We start from the raw sequence: 18,987 nt of genomic DNA on the forward strand, positions 1-18,987 counted from the left end.
TCTTTTAGGTTGACATCAAGAGAAAAGCGTGTGTCGATTTCACCCCAGGTTTTGTTTTTTTGGTTTCTGGATAGGATTGCCCTTCTGACTCATTGCGGTCGTGTCTGAACGGCTCTCTAAGTTGATTTTTGTTTGACCACATTCTGAATCGATCAAGGCTTTAGCTCGCCTGTATGGCCAGTGCAGCACAATGACCCGACAGCCCTGTGTGTGTGTTGGAAGCATGAGTCAAACACATGGTTTGCTTTCTGCGGCTCGTCGGGGGTGCAAACACTGATCTGAGAGCTGTTTATAAAGGGGTTGCTGTGTGGGTTGATTCAAGCGATTCTTGTTTAGTTTTTTTGCATGATTTTTTTGCCCCAAACATCCGCAACTTATTCATGGGAATCAGTTGTCATTGATTAGCCATGCTACACAGTGGGGTCTGTGTGTGTTTTGTGTGTGTGTGTGTGTGTGTGTGTGTTTGTGATCTCAAAGTGCACGGATGCCTTTTTTTAAATTTTCTGATGGAATTGGATATTAACACGAAATGAGGCCAGTGGGAATATCATGATGAAAGTTAAGCTTTAATATATATTCAAAAGCAAAGTCAAGACTGGAGGAGAGGGCACCCTGTGTGTGTGTGTGTGGGGGGGCGGGGTGTGCATTATTGTGGTTCCACTGGTGTGCATGGATCATCAAAACATCTTCTCATCACTGCTAGACAACTCTGTTCGCCCCCCACCACCAACAACACCAACACCACCACCACCACCACCACCTCATTACGATCCCATTGCTTTCACCTCCTGAGACATGGCTCCGGTTGCATGCACACACACACACACACACACACACACGCATGCTGTTTCCAGGGGGATGTGATTGAACAGGAGTTTTGAAGTCTGTCCGGGGTCAAACCTCTCGCCGAATGGCTGTTTTTCTTTCTTTTAGACAAGACGTCTCGACATTGTCACCTTCCTTCCCCTTTGGGTTCTGCCCCCTCCTTGCTCCTTCTCACTCTTGGTTTTACCTCTTATTGTTTTTTTTGTAAAACAAAATATATCAAGTATAGGGAACCTTATTATTCTCAAGCGGGTGTTGCATGAATGTATGTTTACATGGGAAAATATGTACAAATTAAAAAGCTGATTCATCCCAAAAAAAAAGAAGAAAAAGAAAAGTGCAGCGATAATTTAAAGAATGTGGTTTGTAGAGATAACCTAGCCGGAGGGAGAATTTGCGCCCTGCCAAAAATCGTACTTTCCTCGTGGCGAACCTGCTGCGACCCATCACCCTTCAATTACCTTTTGAACTTTTCTTTACCTTGTCCCTGTTGCCCCCATTAACCCCACCCTGCCCCCCACAACCCCCAGTTTTTAGACATGTAGCCTGGATCCAACGATATTCCCCTCATAGGCAACAAGAGAACCTCTGTTTTCGGTGCACCCCCAAATCTACACCCATCCGTGGATACAAGTCCAGAAGGGGATTTTAGCACAGTGAGATCTGTTCACATGTCTGGGTTCAACTCCTCTATCCTTCTCCCCCCCCCCCTCCCCCCCCCCCCCCCCCCCCCGTCCACTGTTTCCACTCACCCCTCCTGCTCCTTTGGTTTACATTGACAGTCAAATCCCCCCTGATTTCATAATTCTTTTATTTTTTGGACGTGTGTTTGTTTTTCAGATATCTTTGTTTGTGTGCACTTACAATACGTTCAAATTGCCTAAAGAGTGAAGTCAAATATAGATTGAGAAAATCTCGTACTTCATTCTGACCTTTTTATTCTTTCCTTTTTCCTTATGAGTTTTTGTTTTTTCTCTCGACATCTGATGCTGTAATGTTGGTAAAAAAAAGAGAAAATGTAAAATTCATGTATCATTTATGAAATATGTATAAAAGAGATATGTAATTCAGTTATCAATAAAATCCTTATCCAGTTTTTGGAAATTGGGGGTCTGGCGTTGAGTATCTTTGTGTCGGTTGGAGACACAGCGTGAGATAAAGACGTTTCCAGCTAGGGCTGTGCCTTGCTCAAGGTCATGACCAGCGCCTCCATTTTGTCCTTGACCCTCAGAGCTTCCTGAGTCTCAGGACATCCTATGGAGATAGGCCCACAGGACATGTTGTTTGTAAGTAACGTGTCCATCTTCTGTCACAATAGTTCTGGTAATTCATAATCACTCTGGGAGGACCATCTGGGGATCGTCTTACTCAAATTAATTCTTAAAGAACAATATTGAATGTTTGTTATTTGATTGAAATAATTTGTATGGGTATAGGCCTACTGTATATACGTGTTTGTATATACAGTATGTATGTGTGTATATATGTATTTATAATGTATATGTGTCTGTATATTATGTGTATACATTTTTAAGTCATATCTGTATATGTGTTTGTGTGTGTGTGTGTATATATATATATATATATATATATATATATATATACACACACTGCTAATGGATAAATGGAACAAAGCCTGAAATACCCACGCACAGGTTTGTTTACATATTGAATGAAAACTGCAGTTTCATTGCTTAAAAATTGTGCTGTTGGAACAAATTAAGTGAATTTGTAATAATGTATTCAGATGCTACCTAAATCAACAACTCAGGCTTCAACTAAGCATGGAATATCCCTTATTATACACTGTTGTAGATGAAGAGCAAAAGATCAACAACAAATACGCCTACCGCAACCGTAACATCATTTTATATAATTCAATATCTGCAAGAGGCCACTCAGTGACATGATGTTAAACGATGTTCAGACCCATTATTTCGGTCGTGTGTGTCCATTTTAATGAGCAAAAAATTACGAATAATATTTAAATGAATACAAGCGTCGCTAATCCGATTTGTTTTACCACTCTGAATAGATAGGTTCCCGTTCGACTGTATGCCTCACATAACCGAGAGTCCGTGTATTTCTCGAGTGGTGTTTAAATGTAGTTCCTTGTTGTTCTTCTGTTAATGAGAGCCGGGCTCTGAGGCGCGCCTGCGTTGTCCTCTCGACATAATGTGCTTTAGCGGCTCCCCCGGCTGCCTGTTTTAATGCCACATCGTACTGTCCCGTTGTAATTGTGGACTCTGTATTCGAGTAGTGCAGGGACAGCGGGGAGCAATCTGGGCACCTGAAGTGGGGATTTCAAAGTAATAGTGTATAAAAATAAATCCAACACTTTGAAATAATGGAAGCTTAATAAACCATTGAGTGTTCCAAAAAAAGGTAACCTAGGAGAATATAAAATACGGATTAAAGTATTTAAAACGATTAAAATATTAAGGACGGGTCCTGCTCATTGAGGAGGAGGATGAAGAGAAGGGTGATGAAATGGCGTTGTGATGGAGGGGTCAAAGGTCACCCGTGCGTCCTCCAGATAGGCCATAATGACCAGAGAGGCTGGGAGAACAATGAAGGATATGGAAGCCTCTTCCAGGATGGAGGACGCTGTCACAGGGGCCAAGGTGAGCTAGACTGTAAATAACACACACACACACAAAGGGGCTCAGGCACATTCATGGAGATAAGGTGCCTATAATAAAGAGCCGGTTCCTCTCCGTAAATGGCACACATATGCAGAAGCTTGAGCGTGGATTTAACCCTCTACAGAGAGAGGACAATGATATCCTTTGTGGCCACCTTAATATTCCTGAACGCAGGACTCCTTGCAGTCACAGATAACGGTAAGTGCAACACCTCCTATTCATACAAAACGATGATCATATAGTCACACAATCTGAAAAATAATAGTTCCCTCGTGGATGATTTGTAACTGCGTTATTGCATATTGCTGGACCGAACCAATTTAGGGATACTACAAGACTAGTGATGAACTGAAACCACAGATGGATCTATTTCATCGACAGGTCGTGTTGAATCTCATTCGTTCGCAGGAGCCTTGCCCCTCCACCAGCCATCAGGTTCGCTGCTCTCTTAATGGCCATTGGAAGTCACTCCTGGCTCTCGCAGGAAGATTTAGACCTTCAATTAACACCGAGTCGCCAAAGCCAGCGCTGTCCCCGTGCCCTGCGGCGCTTGTTGTAGCTGGAACTCACTCGGTCTCAGTGGAAGGTCTCTGAATAAACAGCCGTTTATACTAGCGTCAGCTCGCCTGGACGCCGATTGATCCAAGGAAAGCAATCGGGGGGAAGAGAAGGTAGAGGGAAGATAGATGGTGCTTTATCAGAGCCCAAGCCAGAAAGCAGGAAATGGATGGGCTCTCAGAAAATAAATATGAGTATACTGAGGTTATTTCACTGCAATAAATGTTTTCCCTGCTCTCAAAGCCTTTCAATTGAACTTGGGGGGAGGGTTCTTTGTTAATTAGGATGCTTTTGGCTTTGTGTTTGCATATTCTAATCAGGCATGATCGTGATAACCTATTATAACCCTGATCTCATTATAATCACAGTTATAATTGCAGGGATGAGGGTTGTAGTTATAATTTGCAAGAATACCGATATATCCTGGGTGGTGTTAAATGAGACGTATTTGCATGTTCAGCGCATCTTTCAGGTTAACCCCCAAACATTCCACCTTCCTGCAAAACTCTTTTAATTAGTTCCCAAGATACTGCACAAAAGGACACTAAATATGTAAAAATGAGTCCTTGCCATGTTTCTGACGACTGTCTTAGTTCAGGGGTCATCCTGATCGGGTGCACTGCTGTAAGATCAAGGCCGTGGGTACATCTCCTCTGTGATTTAGATCGCAATGTAACGTTATGCTCTCATGTGAGTGAAATCGGCGTACAGCTGAGAGGATTAGTCTCCCGTGATTTCTAAGCCTCCTCCACCCTCTCCCCTGAAAATCTCATGCCCTGTGATCAACACGCACTCCTGCCCTCCCCCTGCATTGGTTTTCACGACTAAACCACCATCGCGGCTTGCCCTCTCCTACTCAAGGCGGCCTCTTAATTAGATTGTTCAGAGAGCCCGTGGAACGGAGAGAGGAGAGCCTATCGATTGAGGTTTTGCTGCACTTTGGCTCCTCGACTCCTTGTGTTATGCTCCTGACTCTGCAACAACGGCTTCGGTAACAGAAAAAGGGGTCTTTACATTGAAGGAGCTTGTATAGATACAGACGGCTAACTCTCGCTGATGGCCTATTATTCCCCCCCCCCCCGGTCGAGTGAAATTGCCTCCGTGTTAACAATCCATTGAGACATTAAAGAGGGCAACAGTGTGACACCATGAGGCGTGCTAGGCGTTTTAGGTGTTACTCTAAACACCCATTGATTCTGTACCTAAATATCTTCAAATAAGGACCTCAATAGCAGCACAGCAGACCTCTCCAACCAATGTTCCCCTTTTCCAAGCCCTTTCTATCCACAACAAACAGGGCCACTCTGTCACTCTTTCACACAAAGAGTTTTCCCAGTCGGAGAGCGGTCCTAATCTCAAACCTCTCTGTCCTCTTGCTACTCTCGGGGCCAGTCCTGGACCCGTGCTCGGCCTACACCAGCCTGAACGAGCCCTGGCGCAACACGGACCACCACATCAACCAGTCGGCCGGCGTTCCCCTCTGTGACGGCCACATGTCCGGAGAGTGGTACCGCTTCACGGGCATGGCCGGCGACGCCATGCCAACCTTCTGCATCGCCGAGAATCACTGCGGCACTCACGCTCCCATCTGGCTCAATGGCACCCACCCAGAACCGGAACAGGGCATCGTCTCTCTGCCGGTCTGTGCCAGCTACAACGACAACTGCTGCCAGTGGAACTCCAGCGTGGACGTGAAGGCCTGCACCGGGGGGTACTACGTCTACCGCCTGCCCAAACCGCCTGTGTGCTTCCACGTCTACTGCGGCCGTAAGTGGTTGCCTCGCACCTGGAAAAAGTGCCGCCAATGTTCAATTTTTTGTTGCTTTTTTGAGTGTATTTACATAATTACGGTGGTGGAAATATTTGGCTCCCCGTGGGTTTTACATTTACATTTTACATTTAGGTCTTTAAGCAGAGGGTGTTATCTAAAGAGACTTACAATAAGTACATTTGTCATAAGAGAAAATATATCGCTGTTGGTACAGTTAGGATGTTCATAGAACCAAGTACAAAGCACTCACAATCGCTAGGTTAACCCATTCCCCGTACACAACAAAGCTAGCTAGGATAAGATGCTACATACAGTGGGGCAAAAAAGTATTAAGTCAGCCACCAATTGTGCAAGTTCTCCCACTTAAATAGACGAGAGAGGCCTGCAATTTTCATCATAGGTAAACCTCAGCTATGAGAGACAAAATGGAAAAACAAAATCCAGAAAATCACATTGTCTGATTTTTTAAGAATTTATTTGCAAATTATGGTGGAAAATAAGTATTTGGTCACCTACAAACCAGCAAGATTTCTTGCTGTCACAGACCTGTAACTTCTTCTTTAAGAGGCTCCTCTGTCCTCCACTCGTTACCTGTATTAATGGCACCTGTTTGAACTCCTTATCAGTATAAAAGACACCTGTCCACAACCTCAAACAGTCACACTCCAAACTCCACTATGGCCAAGACCAAAGAGCTGTCAAAGGACACCAGAAACACAATTGTAGACCTGCACCAGGCTGGGAAGTCTGAATCTGCAATAGGTAAGCAGCTTGGTGTGAAGAAATCAACTGTGGGAGCAATTATTAGGTAATGGAATACATACAAGACCACTGATAATCTCCCTCGATCTGGGGCTCCACACAAGATCTCACCCTGTGGGGTCAAAATGATCACAAGAACGGCCAACAAAAATCCCAGAACCACACGGGGGGACCTAGTGAATGACCTCCAGAGAGTTGGGACCAAAGAAACAAAGGCTACCATCACTAACACACTAGGCCGCCAGGGACTCAAATCCTCCAGTAACAGACGTGTCCCCCTGCTAAAGCCAGTGTATGTCCGGGCCCATTTGAAGTTTGCTAGAGAGCATTTGGATGATCCAGAACAGGATTGGGAGAATGTCATATGGTCAGATGAAACCAAAATAGAACTTTTTGGTAAAAACTCAACTCGTCGTGTTTGGAGGAGAAAGAATGCTGAGTTGCATCCAAAGAACACCATACCTACAGTGAAGCATGGGGGTGGAAACATCATGCTTTGGGGCTGTTTTTCTGCCAAGGGACCAGGACGTCTGATCTGTGTGAGGGAAAGAATGAATGGGGCCATGTATCGTGAGATTTTGAGTGAAAACCTCCTTCCATCAGCAAGGGCACTGAAGATGAAACGTGGCTGGGTCTTTCAGCATGACAATGACCCCAATCACACCGCCCGGCCAACGAAGGAGTGGCTTCGTAAGAAGCATTTCAAGGTCCTGGAGTGGCCTAGCCAGTCTCCAGATCTCAACCCCATAGAAAATCTTTGAAGGGAGTTGAAAGTCCGTGTTGCCCAGCGAAGGCCCAAAAACATCACTGCTCTAGAGGAGATCTGCATGGAGGAATGGGCCAAAATACCAGCAGCAGTGTGTGAAAACCTTGTAAAGACTTACAGAAAACGTTTGACCTCTGTCATTGCCAACAAAGGGCATGTAACAAAGTATTGAGATGACCTTTTGTTATTGACCAAATACTTATTTTCCACCATAATTTGCAAATAAATTCTTTAAAAATCAATGTGATTTTCTAGATTATTATTTTTTTCATTTTGTCTCTCATAGCTGAGGTATACCTATGATGAAAGTTACAGGCCTCTCTCATCTTTTCAAGTGGGAGAACTTGCACAATTGGTGGCTGACTAAATACTTTTTTGCCCCACTGTACCTAATCGCTATACCTAAATACGACATACAATAAGTGCGGAATTTAAGTTTTGTGTCTGTTCCCTTGTACAGATTTCTATGACATCTGCGACGAGGTGGAGTGCAAGGGCCCCCATTGTCCGGAGTCCGGTTGTCAGTGTGCGCCTGGGACGACCCTGGGGCCCGACCTACAGACATGCCTGGGTGAGTCGGGAGGGAGGGAGGGAGGGAGGAGAGAGGGGAGGAAGGGAGCTCACTGATTAAAACGGCAGCACAACACAGGGAAATATGTCCCAAAATTGAGGCAAAGGAAGTGGCCGACCCCAGGGATGTTTTTCAGGAAACGTAATGTCCGTCAGTGGTCTATTTCACATCCCCCAGTACACAGTTCATCATTAATAACCGAGAGCATCAATCCAGCTTTTCCCCTTTTGGAAACTTTTTTATTTTTTACTCTAACACTAATAGCTTTTCATTAGGTAGTGTAATGGGATATGACTTTTACACCAGACCTATTTCTCACACCTAACTGCCAAATGATATCAAATGTGCCTCAACACAACCAATAATGAGGGTGTTTAATCCAGTACAATCAATAACAAGTCAGTCAAGGGTGGACGGCAGATGTAAGAGACATGAGTGGAATGGAAATGTTTGTAGCAAGTGCACCTAGCCCACTGTGCTACGGCAGTAGGGAGGTAGAATTAGCATGCTAGGTGGAGAGCACTGTTGAAGGCACTTCATAGACACACCTGACCGCATATCCGATGCATTGATTGATAAATATGTAATCAGAACCGGCTAAGCTCCAACAACACTCATTAACGTATTAGTCAGCTATCAAGTAAGTGTGTCCCTTTTAACTTGTTTTCAGTCAGAGTAATTTTTTATGAAGTAGTGTGCCTGCTTTGCATAATAAGATGTGTGTGTTAAGTGCTAGGAGGAAAACCTGTTGAAAAGCCTACCGGGCTGATGGAATATGAAAGCTCAAAAACAAGTATCATAAGTGAATTTTCACTTTCTCTCTCTCATTTTCTCATTCTCCATGTTTTACTTTTTTTTCTGGATTTTCCATTTATGTCCATATTTCATTTTAGAGAAAAATTAAAAATCAAGAAAGAAGATGGAGATCGTGCAAAGAAAAAAGTCTATAATTTTCTTGATTTTATTGTTCGTACTGTTCTTGTTTTTTTCTTGTTCTCTCAAACTTGTTTCTTGATTATTTCTCCATACCTTTCCTCCATCTATTTTTGTTCTGGTATGAAGCTGTTATGTTTATATGCAATGAAACACGATAACGCCAAAGCTGCAAGTGCCCAATCCGGCTTTCCTCCGAAAACACTTAAATAGTTTGACAAAAACAAACCTTTTTGATCTACCCCAAGATGTGAACGAGTGTGATAAAGGGAACGGTGGCTGCGCGGAGCTGTGTGTAAACACCAAGGGTTCCTGGCGTTGTGAATGCGGACCAGGGCGTGTCCTAGAGGCAGATGGACACAAGTGCAGAGGTAGCGTTCAAGTGACCAAATCCACATTCACACAAAAGATGCGAAACCCCCTCCCTGTGCCTGACAACCTTCCATCTCCCCCCTCGCTCCAAGCAGAGGTGGCAGGATGTCCGGCCAGCAATGGAGGCTGCAGCCACGGCTGTGTCACCCTGTTGGACTCCCATGAATGCCGCTGTCCGCGTGGGCTCGAACTGGGAGAGGACAACCGAACCTGCCAGGGTAAAGTGCGACGGTGTGCACCTGTGCATGCGACGGCGTGCGTGTGTGTGTGTGTGTGTGTGTGTGTGTGTGTGTATGTTTTTGTCACACAGATCATATCAGAAACCGTTGATCTTGTTTAAAGAGACACCTGAAAGATATGATGAACCAGTGTGTACGTCTGTACGTATGAAAACAGATGTGAGAGGTTAGTACACCACAAGTGTCAATACTTCCTTTGTGCTGGACTCTGCAGTTCCTGTCCAGTGCGATCCCAGCTGCATCAAGGTGTCAGTCCCTAAGGATCTGGTGGAAGGTCTGGACCTCTTCCTGACCAACTCTTCCTGCCGTGGGATCTCCAACGGCACACACATCAACCTGAGCTTCAGCCTCAAGACCTGTGGGACGGTGGTGGAGGTAACACCGAATCTGCGTTGTTGTTATTCATTGTGGAAGATATTCCAGGTCCGCTAAGAAAGCAATGCTTTGGGGAGCCCCGGTGATTCAGCGGGTAGAGCGTGTGCCATTTAGGGCCAGTCCTTACCAAGGTGACCGGGGTTTGATTCCTGCCCGTGGTTCTTCACTGCATGTCTTCCCCTCTCTCTCCCATACCTTCCTGTCTTACTCACTCTATAATAAAACTGTAAAAACAAATAAATAAACAATGCTTTTCATTGGAGTTTACCAGAAAAGATTGACAGTTCTTGACACCCAGTTTAACTTACAAATATGTGACCCGATATGGAGATTCTTTTGTTTGACTGTAGACTCTACTAGTTTTTTTTGTTGTTCTTCGCCTGTGGTTATGACTGCAAATGACCAGGCTCGACCTTGCTATGCAGCTCTCCCTGCATTCTTTCCCTCTAAAATCTTGGCTGCTGTACTTATCTTATTACTCTTCCCATGGCTTGGCTCAAATCTACTCAGCGGTTGAATCGAGAGCAGAGGTGCTCGACCTCTTCCAGCCGCCACTAAAAGGCAGCTTAGGGCCTCGGAGCCCCGGGGTCGACAACCACGATCCCAGAGTGCCAGACCTCTTCCCCCACATGAATCGGCCAGCGTCGGCAGCCATTAACCCGAGCGCTGCCCCCCCCCCCACCCAGGTCACCGATGACAAGATCGTGGGGACCAACCTGGTGACGGGGCTCCCGAGGACGGGGGCCGGTGCCGGCGGCGGAGCCGGCAGAGACATGATCGTCCGCACCACTAAGCTCCTGCTGCCCGTCACCTGCGAGTTCCCCAGGGAGTACCAGGTGTCGGTGGAAGGCTACCAGGCCAGCCTGCGCAGCGCGGCCCTGGAGCTGGCCGGGCACAGCGAGGGCGTGTTCCCCTTCACCCTGGAGCTCTTCAAGAGCGAGGCCTTCGCGGAGCCCTACCGCGCGCCGCCCCAGCTGCGGCTACACGACGCGCTGTACTTCGGCGTGGAGCCGCGGGAGAAGCTGGACGGGCTGGCCGCGCTGGTGGAGAGCTGCTTCGCCACGCCCAGCCCCAAGGCGGAGCAGGCCCTCAAGTATTACCTCATCAGAGACGGGTGATTACAGGGGGTCTCAGGGGAGTGTGCACGCTCAGGGTCTGACTGAGGGGGGGGGGGGCACCGGTGGAGGCGTCTGGAGGTAGAGAGAGGTGTGTGTGTGTGTGTGTGTGTGTGTGTGTGTGTGTGTGTGTGTGTGTGTGTGTGTGTGTGTGTGTGTGTGTGTGTGTGTGTGTGTGTGTGTGTGTGTGTGTGTGTGTGTGCTGTGTTGGCTTAGTGGTCTACATTGAGATGTCACGTCCCTCGACTCAGTGAAAAATACGAAAAAAATAACAATACAATATAAGAAATATGTACAATAGTAAACATTAATGAATGAATAATCTCACTTATTTATCCTCTCAAATTATATTTCATATTTGTAGTTTTTTTTTTTTCATTGCATATGTGAGTTACCGTATCATAAAGCCCTGAATGCACTACCTGTTTCCAAAGCTCATGGTGATGTCATGGGGTGCTAATATAGGGGCCTGTCAAGTGACACAGTGAACTGTCTAGTTAGGCTTTATAATTTAAATCTGTGTAGTCAGGAAAAACGGGAGAACGCCTTTTTTAATCACGGTCCAAACCACTTCAAAGGGTCCCTGGAAGGGTTCTGAGGCAGCCACGCACTGTTAGGATTTGGAAGTGGAGGTTTTCCGTCAGATAATTAAAGATGGAAGACAGCCGAGGGCTTTCGGTTTCGATGAATGGGAGTAGAAATCACAAACGTCGCTCAGGTGCAGAATTCATACCTCAGAGGCGCTTGTTTTCGGGTCGCGAAAATAGGCGAATTAAATCTCCCATTCCCATTAGCAAAGCCTATTTTAGCCATCATGCAAATGAAATATAAACATAAAATCGTTCTCCATATATCAAGATGAAAGCACTTCGATGTGTAATGGCTGCAGGTGATCCGTGGTGCAGGCGGAGACGCTGTTTGATTAAAGACCACGGTGCATTAGCCATGCTGACCACTGATTTGCCTTTCAGGTGTATATCAGACGATACGGTGAAGCAGTTCACGGCCAAGGACACACTCTCCAAACACTACCAAGTCCCCGTCTTCAAGTTCATCGGCAAGGACAACCGGGTGAGAAGCCCACGCTGAGAGCCAGCTGGCCAATGTGTGTGTCGTGTGTGTATGGAGGCTCCATCTATATGCCCGAGTGAGCCTTCCAGATCAATATCATTTTAATAATTTTATTTATGGAACTTTTTCTCTGAATACAAGAACTGGGCATTGATGAAACTGTGTGTGTGTGTGTGTGTGTGTGTGTGTGTGTGTGCGAACACGTGTGTGTGTTGTGTGTGTGTGTGTGTGTGTGTGTGTGTGGGAACACGTGTGTGTGTTGTGTGTGTGTGTGTGCGGGAACACGTGTGTGTGTGTGTGCGAACACGTGTGTGTGTGTGTGCACACGTGTGTTTGTGAGTGTGTGTGTGTGTGTGTGTATATGTGTCTGTGTGTGTGTGTGTGTGTGTGTGTGTGTGTGTGTGTGTGCGCTCCCCAGGAGGTCTTCCTCCACTGCCACGTGCTGGTGTGCGGGGCCGGAGACTCGCGCTGCGTCCAGCGGTGCCGCGGGGTGGGCCGCCTGCGCCGGGAGCTCTGGAGCACGGACCCCCAGGACCCCCAGGAACCCCGGAACCGGCGTGTGCTCAGTGGGGGGCCCATCATCATCCTGCCGGACCCCTGAACACCCACGCCCCCGACGCAACACCCAAAGTCCCCCGAAGGGCCCCGCTGATGAGCCATCCCATAATGAGGCTAACGACCCGAAACACGCCGCCAGACCCTGGGTGTATTTCTGGTTCAGTGTTATCGTGCGAAGACGGTGAGCGACACAATTATTCAGCTACGCATCGGGTATCAGGTCACGGACCACACGACACAGACACCCAACATAGAAGCCTCTTTGAGTCCTGGGAAAGCGCTGCATGCGTCTCATTTATTGTTATTATTATTGTTATGTCGCTTGTTGACGTGGTTCCCAACACAACAGTTTCGCTGTGAATAAAGCGACGCTTGTACCAGAAAGTCATCATTAGCGGCCGGGGAAGTCTCCTCGGCACGATTGTAACCGCTGGGGCGTGAGAAAGGCTTTTCTAGGTCAGCCATGCACGCAGTCCTCCGGTCTGATTACAGTTTGCCCGCCTCAGCCTATATTTACAAACACGGCTTATATTACAAAATGGAACTAGCAGCTTATAGACGCGTGCGCGTGTGTGTGTTTAACACCGCGACTGATACGTATGGATTATTTCTTTAGCACTGCTTCTCCCAGTGGTCTAAATTCGGGGCCACAGGCTAAACCAATAGTCTTTTGTCTCAGTGTTTGGTCTCGTTTGGGGAATTATGCAAAGCACCGACTTGCCTGAAGAAGTAATGTGCCCTTAATTATGCAAAACAAATGACAATCATGTATGCATTTATTCATAGAAAACCAACTATGAGGGAAATAATAAGTTACATTTGACACATTGCTGAGTAGCAGTAATGGACGCAGTGCTAACACGTCCCGCTCTAAGAGGGTGAGTGTAGCGAGGCGGTCTGATGATCGTGAACACGCGGACAAGACAAGACAAGCCTTTCTGCAGTCATTAACTCCAGTTCATTCTCGCGCAACAGGAAGTGAATCAGACCGAAATTTGCTCCCTCTATCAGGCACATCTTCTGAGTCATCAAAGTCATTTATGCTAATGGGGTCATAATCCTGCCCTGAAATAATAAAACAAATAGCAAATGATTTGTCCAATCAACCAACACTGTTGAGAGAAAACATCTAAAACCAAGTCCTGTTCAGATACTGAAAACACAATATTGGCTCATAATCCCTATTCAATACCATTTCCCTCTATGTAAATACTCTCAGCCTTTTCCCATGAGCCCTGTCGTCAATGCTGTCCCCTTCCATAAACAACAATAAATATCCATAAATATAAAGTGTGTCGACGCGCAGACATGTGTGCCTCGTTTGTGTCCTCGGCAGAGACTTTCACCTCCTCATCACAGCTCCTCCCGCACCTCCTCAGTGCAGACGCACGCCGCCCTCTGGCTGTTCATGTAGGGCCTGCAGCCCAGGGTCGACACCGTGTTGTACAGGGCGTCTGCCCCCGACTCACAGGCTGAGTCCGGGGTCAAGGGGAGGGAGGGAAGGGAGGGAGGGGTGGGGAGGGGAGGGAGAGGCAGGGGAGAGAGGGAGGGGAGAGAGAGAGGGAGAGAAGGGAGAGAGAGTGAGGGAAGAGAGGTAGTGAGGGAGGTGAGAGAGGGAGGGAAGTGTGGAAAGAGAGAGTTAGGATTAGGAAGATAAGACATTATTTTGTAATTGAGTTACATGATAGTGCTGGGGCCCATAACCTCTAATTCACTATTTTTTTCGGGAGAGCCGCACTGACAGGACGACGTCAACAGGAGAGCCATTTTTACCGCAAAGTATCAAAAGCTATAAATCCAGTCATAAATAAGTATGCCTGCTCAATAATATGTCCTCCCTGAAGCAGTGTTTCCCACAGAATTTTGTGAAACTGTGGAGGGAACCCGGTCCTTAGCGGGGTCCGGGGGCATGCTCCCCCGGAAGAAAATTTGGTACCTTTTAACCTGGAATGCATCAATCTGGTGCACTTTGAGAGGAAAATTTAGACTTGTGTGACTTTGTGCTATTTTCTGGAATAATGTGGAGACACTGGGTCACATAACATGGAAGCTATTGAAGAATAAGTTTATAAGAATAAGTCCATCCAAAGAGCACACTCTCTCTTGTTATGCAGGAAAACCGCCAATCTGGCAACCCCGCTGTCAGCGTAGAGCCGAGCAAGTTTAAAAATATTTTCTAGACAAGGCTATATTTCCACCTTTTAATGCCGCTGTTGATTTAAATAATTGTTTGTATTGTTTTTTTAAATATCTGTATTCACTGCATGATCATATCACTGTATATTTTTACCGCCATGCGAGCCGCAAATAGAGGCTTGGCGAGCCGCATGTGGTTTGCGAGCCGCGCAATGAGTAATACTGCTCTAATTGCTCCTTGATGACATGCATCTGCACCCACTTTGAGTCTATTTGGATAAAAGCTTCTGCTAAAGAGTAGTTTAACGACTACTATTATAGTACTCAAAGTGTGGAATTGCATGAAAATCCTTGTCCCTGGGACGAAGTATATAGAGTGCAATTTATAGGACAGAAAATGTAAAATAATCAGTCGACTTATAAACAAAAGAAGATCAACACCAGGGTCCGACCAGACCAAGCGGGGAAGGCTGACCTTTGACCTGGGAGACGAAGCCCAGGCTCTTCTTGAGGTCGGTGCAGAGGCTGTGGAGGCACCAGCGGAACTTGGAGTCGCAGCGGGACTTGCTGGAGCCGCACGTGTCGTAGCACTGATCCAGCTTGTCGCAGCACTGCGTCATGGCGGGGATGCCCAGGTCGAACTGGACACACGGACACAAACAGGAAACACGTCTGAAGAGGGCGGGTTTACAGCGGGACACACAGCAGGCAGGCAGTGGCACTACTCTAACGTTCACACATAGTAAACTGACCAAATGTTTATTTTGAAAAGACATTTAATTAAATTAGCTAATTATAACTATAAATATATATATATATAATTTTATGATACGTCAGGTGAGCATTAAGCAGAGGCCTATTCTCTTCTCTGTCCCTCACACATCTGTCTCTCCCAAGTTTATAATCTAAGATAACATCTATCTGTCTATCTGTCTGTCTGCCTATCTATCTATCCGTTGTTTGTCTATCTATCTGTGTGTTGTTGCCGGCACAACCCATTCCCACAAGGGGGGGGGGGGTCGCTGACATAGCAATCTTAGTTTGTACAGGCTTAGAGGTGTACTGCCTTGTGAACCGGCGGTCTACGGAGCGGAGTGTGGAGGTGTGGTGTGGTGTGGGGTGAGGTGGGGTGGACATACAGGTCCTTCTACCTGCATTCCAATCAGAGACGAGGTGCAGCCGTCTGGCTCTGGGATCTGGTAGTCGGGCCGGGGCTGAGGGATCGAGCCTGGCAATGAGAGAGAGACAGAGGGAGTGAGTGAGATTAGGGAGGACGAGAGAGGGGCCAAAGAAAGAGAAACTGAGAGAGAGACAGAGACAGAGACAGAGGGAGTGAGTGAGGGAGGGAGGACGAGAGAGGGGCCAAAGAAAGAGAGAGCGATACAGAGTGAGAGAGAGAGAGAGATGGAGAGACAGTGTGAGTGAGTGAGATAGAGAGAGCGTCAAAAGAAAGAGAGAGCGAAAGAGAGAGAGAGACACACATACACACACACAAACACACACACGAGAGCGAGAGAGAGACAGTGTGAGTGAGTGAGAGAGAGAGCAAAAGAGAGTGAGTGAGAGAGCGAGGCAGAGACAGATAGGCATAGATTCTAATCCATAGGTCCTCATGTGAAATCTTTGGCCTCCCTGAGATTGGATCTATAGGTTATGTAACGGATGGGTCCTCTCTGCCCTAACAGCCTCTGGCCTGATAACCACTGTAGGGGCTGGCTCTATCGGTGTGGTCAATGGACCGTATCCTCTGCTACCCGCACAATTACAATCCAATGTAATCACTTCCTGACAGCAATACCTAAAAATATATATATATTCTCTCTCTACTTAATTACGGTGAGTTTAGCTGGAGAATCGATCTTTATTGAACGGCATAGGAAGGCAGTCATTTAAGGCACAAAAGGGGCAACGACTATGAGAACATTCGCGTATACTTCAACATCTGAGAGCATGTGAGGAACAGCGTGCGTTAGAGTGCTCACCGTGTCGGCAGCGGTACTGACACACTCCGTTGCGTCCTCCCACAAGCTCCACCATGGAGTCAAAGTATCCGTTGAGGGCCTGGAAGCTGCCTCTCAGCCCACTCAGGCCCCAGCCGCCAGAGTCCTCCGCTTCCTTCCCTGTCTGGAGCTCCGCGTTCCCCGGACCCTCCTCCTCCGGGAGGGTCTCCTGCGCGGACCGATCGGGGGCGTCCGAGTCGTCGGAGAGGTCTGCGGCCGCCGGGCTCAGCTCCACGGGATCCTGGGCCTGGGCGGTCCCGCTTTGGGTCGCTTCGGTCTCGATGTCACCGTCAGCGACGACAGTGTCTGGCTGAGGGTCCTGGGAGACTCCGGTCTCAGGGAGAGGGTCCGGGGCTTCTGTCGAGTCGGTCAGAGAATCCTGGGCTTCTCCAGTCTCAGGGAGAGGGTCCTGGGCTTCTTGCGCCTCAGGGAGAGGTTCCTTGGCTCCTCCGGTCTCAGGAAGAGGTTCCTGGGCTTCTCCGGTCTCAGGGAGAGTTTCCTGGGCTTCTCCGGTCTCAGGGAGAGTTTCCTGGGCTTCTCCGGTCTCAGGGAGAGTTTCCTGGGCTTCTTGCGTCTCAGGGAGAGGTTCCTTGGCTCCTCCGGTCTCAGGAAGAGGTTCCTGGGCTTCTGTGGAGTCAGGCTGAGGTTCCTTGTCTCCTCCGGTCTCAGGAAGAGGTTCCTGGGCTTCTGTGGAGTCAGGCTGAGCTTCCTTGGCCTCTATCGAGTTAGACACAGGATCTTTGGCATGTCCAGAGTCGGTCTGAGGTTCCTCTACCTCTATCGAGTTAGACAGAGGTTCCTGGGCCTCCGGCCCGGCGTCCGGCCGGCCGGCGAGAGCATCTGCCGCCGGGTCGTTCAGGGCAGCGTCCGCCGGGGCCTCGACGCCGGGGAGTCCAGCCAGCTCGGCGGGCCCCACGCTGGGGTTGGCTTCCTCCTGGGCCTGGTAGAGGGTTGCCAGGGTGGCGCCCTGAGCCGAGGCCAGCCAGAGGACCAGGAGGAGGGGAAGGGAGCCGTGGCACAGCAGCATGGTGGAAGGGTTCAGGGAGAGACAGAAGGGAAGCCTCCTCACTACTGTTTACAATTTGGAGAGTGGCGCAGGCAGAGCGCAACGAAAACACTAGTGGCTGGCGCGCTGGGGGGGAACTTTGACCGATGATTAGAAGGGCCAAACAACAGGACAGTTTGTGATGTTGGGAGGGCGGGGGGGGGGGGGGGGGGCAAAGGTCCCTCTATATCTTTGTAAAGAACGAATGACGTTGCACCGTGATTTCTTTATCACGCCTCAACGTGTACAGGGCTTCGTTAATCATCCTCTGTGATTATGACATAATCAATTGGGTAATTGTGTGGGTAATTTCATTATCAGTCAGGATTAACGGTTGGAGTTTCATAGTATTCAATATTTCTAAATCTTTATATAAAGATATCTATTGATAAAGAAAACCTATGGAGCAAGACCAAATTTATTTATATATATATATAAATAAATGTACACATTTATATATATATATATAAATAAATGCGTCTTATATTATAACCCTTTTCTATCAAGCTAATTAATGCTCACATTTCACCATGTGACCTTCAACAATTCGCTATGCTCTCCAATGTTTTGATAAAGGTCATAGCCTCTTACCATTTTATCATTGAATAAGAGTTTCATTATATTAACAAATTATCTTTATAATGCGCAAGAGTGTGTAGGTCCCTGACAGCTCTCCCTTAAAACTGTAAATACTAGAAAGTCCAACATCTTGATCTTGATCCTTGATCATATTATTTCCTGAAGCCTCTTTGTGATTCGGTGGAAAGCTTTCCCTCTGGTTGACTAGCTTTGATTCAGTTCTGCTGCCCTCTAGTGGTAGAAGACTCCAACAGCAGACATCTCCCACTGTTACGCTCCAAACACAGCGAGCTATTTTACTTGGTTACACACCAACAGACAAGGTTAATCGTCCTGTTGATTCTTGCAGACAGAATGGGACTCACTGTCATATAAATCTGTTTCTGGCGACAGAGCGGTCCAGATTTTGCCCCCACAGCTGCAGCTGAGAACAAACCAGAACAGAGCAGTGGTACACAGAGCGATTCACCTTGTCACTGTTACAGCAAAGACATTCCCTTTGGCTGACGTTGGCGTACGAGACTTGTTGCTTCGCGTTCTGTCTCAACGCCTTGCCTCCCGGCATTCTTTCCAGTGCCATGTTCATGGCCTCCTCCAGCTCCTATAGAGAGCAGGCCTCTGTTATCTACTGGCTACATGCCCGTTATCTCACCGTGTGCTGAGCCG

General features: G+C 47.4%; 1 protein-coding gene across 1 annotated transcript; it reads left to right on the forward strand.

Moving 5' to 3' along the window:
* Window positions 1-3,604: 3,604 nt before the first annotated feature.
* Window positions 3,605-12,604, forward strand: oit3 (oncoprotein induced transcript 3; the record flags this gene model as incomplete). Its single annotated transcript, XM_079759017.1, has 9 exons — window positions 3,605-3,668; window positions 5,421-5,795; window positions 7,788-7,898; window positions 9,080-9,202; window positions 9,299-9,421; window positions 9,657-9,817; window positions 10,504-10,931; window positions 11,904-12,003; window positions 12,422-12,604. The coding sequence occupies 9 exons, from the start codon at window positions 3,605-3,607 to the stop codon at window positions 12,602-12,604; spliced, it is 1,668 nt and encodes a 555-aa protein (XP_079615143.1).
* Between the last annotated feature and the right edge of the window lie 6,383 nt (window positions 12,605-18,987).

Source organism: Pollachius pollachius (genome assembly GCF_949987615.1).
Source record: "Pollachius pollachius genome assembly, chromosome: 2".
Taxonomy (NCBI): Eukaryota; Metazoa; Chordata; class Actinopteri; order Gadiformes; family Gadidae; genus Pollachius; species Pollachius pollachius.